Genomic DNA, 5,000 nt, shown 5'->3' with positions numbered 1-5,000 from the left:
TTCAGGAGGTTAAACACTTTTCTTTACTTAGATGATTTCTGATGTTGACCAACTTATGGAAGTTTATTTTCTTCACAGAATATAAAAACTGTTTATCTGACAATTCAGACTTTTTTTTCTAACAATTGCAAGGGTGTAGATTTGATTGTGGGAATAACGGCAGACAACAGACTATTAATTGTTTGATCAAAATGATGTATATTAGTATGATCTTAACATAGCATCTCTGCTAAACTCTACACACTTGCACAATTACATGTTTATGTGTGTATGCTTGTTTTTTATTAGAATTCTAGGAGTTTCACATTTCACAATTTGCATTTGCAAGAAAAAAGTCTAAATTGTCACAATTACCTTTTTTTATTCTGTGGCAGAAGCAATCTTCCACAACTCTTACTCTTCATCTTTCAGGCTTTATTTTAACTTCATAATCTCTGTTTAGTTTCATAACAAAAGCAAGATTGAAGATTTAATCCAGATTGTATTTTATTCATATGGAGAATAAATAAAAGGAAAGTTTATGTGGTTAGTCTGCTCAGGATTCATCATTCTGTATCTCAGAATCCTAAATTGTGATACTGTATATAAACGAATGATTCACTACATCTCAGTTTCCTTTGATTTTGTTTTGTTTCAACTATGGAATAAAAAATATATAAAGTGTAATCACAATTTTGACTTATTTTTTCCCCTCTGTATTCAGAGTTTATATCTCACAATTCTGACTATCTATGAATTGCAAGAAAAAAGTTGCAATTACCTTTTTTATTTAACTTTTTTATAATCCTGCAGTGAAAACAAGCTTTCATCATTTGTTTCAAAGCAGTTTATAAACAGTAAAACATCAGTGTTAGTGTTGAAAAAGTCCTCAGTTATGAAACAGCTTTCATCTGTAAAGCATCTGTGCAGAAGACAATAGAGTCATGATTCAGATCAATTCAGTTTCGTTCTGATCTGGTGGCAGTGGAGTTTAATCCATAATATAACTGAATATTAATTAATTATGACCATCACAGCTGCATAAGTCTGTTGAGGATATGATCATCTGTAGGAAACTGTAAGACAAGCCTCAGAAAGCCCTGACGCAGAGCGATGCGGTTTCTCTGATTCGTTCCAGATGATTCTTCTGTAGACTCTGAATCACTTCTGTAAGTGGTGAAGAGGAGTGTTATGAGATCGTCTTCAGTGTAATGCGTCGTGTCACACTGGTGTGTTTCTGCAGTCTGAGACTCTTTAGTCATTGGTGTATTCATGTCACAGAGAAGGTTTGTTCATATATAGTAGATGTTTCAAAGCGAATGTGAGTGGTGTTGTAGCTCTGTGTTTGTTGGTGTGTTCTGCTGCTGGTTGTGTGGGTAATGACTCTGATGAGGGCAGTGTGTTTGCATCGATTGACCCGCTGTGTTTGGTTTGTCTCAGCGAGCAGAGCATCTGTCAGGCCCGCGCCTCTGTCATGGTCTATGACGACACCAGCAAGAAATGGGTGCCGATCAAACCGGGTCAGCAGGGCTTCAGTCGAATCAACATCTACCACAACACCAGCAGCAGCAGCTTCCGCGTGGTGGGAGTCAAACTGCAGGACCAGCAGGTGCGTCTCGTCACTTACCATCAGTTTTTCTCTTACAGACACCAAACTTTACAGTTTTAATCCGCTCTATATTCTGAAGGTTTGTTCATATTTCATTCACACTGATTTATACAACATTTCACTAGCAAAAACAATGGTGAAAATGGGTTTCTGATTTATGGAGTGATAAAAAGAGAAATCCAAAATCTAAAACTTCATCCAATGATCAGAATATGCTCATTTGCATATTTAAACATAACAGTTCAGATTTGTTTTTAATACACATAATGTTTGCAGTTGTTATCTATATAGTGTGTTATGATATCACCAGTAACGTTTTGCCCTACATAGAAAATTCAATGATAAACAATCATTATTAAAATTATAACACAATCACTTTTGAATGGAATTCACCACAGACACCACTCCATTAATTATCACTAGTCAAAGTGATATTGCAGAGCCTGAGCACACACTGACCTCTGACCTCTGACCTCAGGTGGTCATCAACTACTCCATCGTGAAGGGTCTGAAGTATAACCAGGCCACACCCACCTTCCACCAGTGGCGTGACGCGCGGCAGGTGTACGGACTCAACTTCGCCAGTAAAGAGGAGGCCACCACCTTCTCCAACGCCATGCTGTTCGCCCTCAACGTGCTCAGCAGCCAGGAGCCAGGTACCAATCACTAATCACCAATCAGCAAACACCAAACACCAATCACTAATCACCAATCACTAATCTGCAATCACCAATCACTAAACACCAATCACTAATCAGCAATCACTAATCACCAATCACTAATCAGCAATCACTTATCACCAAACACTAATCACCAATCACTAATCAGCAATCACTAATCACCAAACACTAATCTCCAATTACTAAACACTAATCACCAATCACTAAACACTAATCAATAATCACCAAACACTAATCACTAAACACTAAACACTAATCACCAAACACAAAAAAAAACACCAATCACTAATCACCAAACACTAATCACCAATCACCAAACACTAATCACCAATCACTAATCACCAATCACTAATCACCAATCACTAAACACTAATCACCAATCACCAAACACTAATCACTAATCACCAAACAGTAATCACTAGGGGTGTAACGGTACGCAAAAATCACGGTTCGGTACGTACCTCGGTTTTAAAGTCCCAGCATGCTGCTGCTGTAGGTGACATAGAGGGAGACCGCCGACAGACCAGGCTCTTGTCTTCATGACAACAATATCTATACTTCATGTTGAGCATAAATATAAAGCCTACTGATAAAGGACACCGTCAACAGTATTGACGGCAAAATAGACTATGTTTGACAGGTGCAATTTTTGAAAATGTATAATTCTTAATTTATTTTTTTAATTACATTTATATCTGAATTTGTCAACCTATAGACTTTCAAACATCAAAATGTCATGAATTAATATGTATTTGTGTACAAAATGGCATATAAACATATTTTCCTATTCTATTTTGCCTGGAAACACTTCCAGCAACGCTTGCGTTCTATTTCTAGCATGCACACATTTTCCACGAGGCTCGAGCCGCGCCTGAGATGCGCGACTCACGCAGGCAGTCTGCAAGCTCTAACCTGTTAACATTGGAGCAGAATTAAAAAAAGACACGCCACGCAGCTGAGACGCTTGCGCCACACATCCAGTGTGTCGCCGGCCTTCAAAATCAGCTGCAGGGCGGGATTTTGTTCCCGGCAACAAAATATTGCATTCCGTCATTCGGTACATATGTGCACCGTACTGAAAGCCCTGTACCGAAATGGTCCGGTACGAATACACGTACCGTTACACCCCTACTAATTACCACTCAATAAACACTAATCACCAAACACTAATCACTAAACACTAAACACTAATCCCCGATCACCAAACACTAATCACTAAACACTAATCACCAAACACTAATCACCAATCACTAAACACTAATCACCAATCACTAAACACTAATCACCAAACACTAATCAGCAATCACCAATCACTAAACACTAATCACCAAACACTAATCACCAAACACTAATCACCATTCACCAAACACTAATAACCAATCACTAAACACTAATCACCAATCACTAAACACCAATCACCAAACACTAATCACTAAACACTAATCACCAAACACTAATCACCAATCACCAAACACTAATCACCAAACAGTAATCACCAAACACTAATCACCAATCACCAAACACTAATCACCAATCACCAAACACTAAACACCAAACAGTAATCACTAAACACTAATCACCAATCACTAAACACTAATCACCAAACACTAATCACCAATCACTAAACACTAATCACCAAACACTAATCACCAAACACTAATCACCAAACACTAATCACCAAACACTAATCACCAAACACTAATCACCAATCACCAAACACTAATCACCAAACACTAATCACCAATCACTAAACACTAATCACCAAACACTAATCACCAATCACTAAACACTAATCACCAATCATCAAACACTAATCACCAAACAGTAATCACCAAACACTAATCACCAATCACCAAACACTAATCACCAATCACTAAACACTAATCACCAATCACCAAACACTAAACACCAAACAGTAATCACTAAAGACTAATCACCAATCACTAAACACTAATCACCAATCACTAAACACTAATCACCAATCACCAATCACCAAACGCCAATCACCAAACACTAATCACCAAACACTAATCACCAATCACTAAACACTAATCACCAATCACTAAACACTAATCACCAATCACCAATCACCAATCACTAATCACCAAACACTAATCACCAATCACTAAACACTAATCACCAAACACTAAACACTAATCACCAAACACTAATCACCAAACACTAATCACCAATCACTAAACACTAATCACCAATCACTAAACACTAATCACCAATCACCAATCACCAATCACTAATCACCAAACACTAATCACCAATCACTAAACACTAATCACCAAACACCAATCACCAAACGCCAATCACCAAACACTAATCACCAAACACTAATCACCAATCACTAAACACTAATCACCAATCACTAAACACTAATCACCAATCACCAATCACCAATCACTAATCACCAAACACTAATCACCAATCACTAAACACTAATCACCAAACACTAAACACTAATCACCAAACACTAATCACCAAACACTAATCACCAATCACTAAACACTAATCACCAATCACTAAACACTAAACACTAATCACCAATCACTAATCACCAAACACTAATCACCAATCACTAAACACTAATCACCAAACACTAAACACTAATCACCAAACACTAATCACCAAACACTAATCACCAATCACCAAACACTAATCACCAATCACCAATCACTAATCACCAAACACTAATCACCAATCACTAAACACTAATCACCAAA

The 5,000-nt window shown here is 37.5% G+C and overlaps 2 protein-coding genes across 5 annotated transcripts in view; both read left to right on the top strand.

Annotated features, from left to right (window-relative positions):
• LOC113068554 (gephyrin-like) overlaps positions 1-5,000 on the top strand; it is a 1,122,288-nt gene that overhangs the window by 265,402 nt on the left and 851,886 nt on the right. The window lies entirely within an intron of this gene.
• LOC113068579 (ena/VASP-like protein) overlaps positions 1-5,000 on the top strand; it is an 18,463-nt gene that overhangs the window by 4,347 nt on the left and 9,116 nt on the right. For both annotated transcript variants that reach the window (XM_026241359.1, XM_026241358.1), the window contains exons 2-3: positions 1,420-1,588; positions 2,067-2,244. In XM_026241359.1, the coding sequence (XP_026097144.1) occupies positions 1,420-1,588; positions 2,067-2,244 (347 nt within the window). The remainder of the gene's footprint in view (positions 1-1,419; positions 1,589-2,066; positions 2,245-5,000) is intronic.

Source organism: Carassius auratus, linkage group LG45M (genome assembly GCF_003368295.1).
Source record: "Carassius auratus strain Wakin linkage group LG45M, ASM336829v1, whole genome shotgun sequence".
NCBI classification, from domain to species: domain Eukaryota; kingdom Metazoa; phylum Chordata; class Actinopteri; order Cypriniformes; family Cyprinidae; genus Carassius; species Carassius auratus.
Note: the sequence above shows the minus strand (reverse complement) of the source record. Positions and strands in the feature narration are given on the sequence as shown.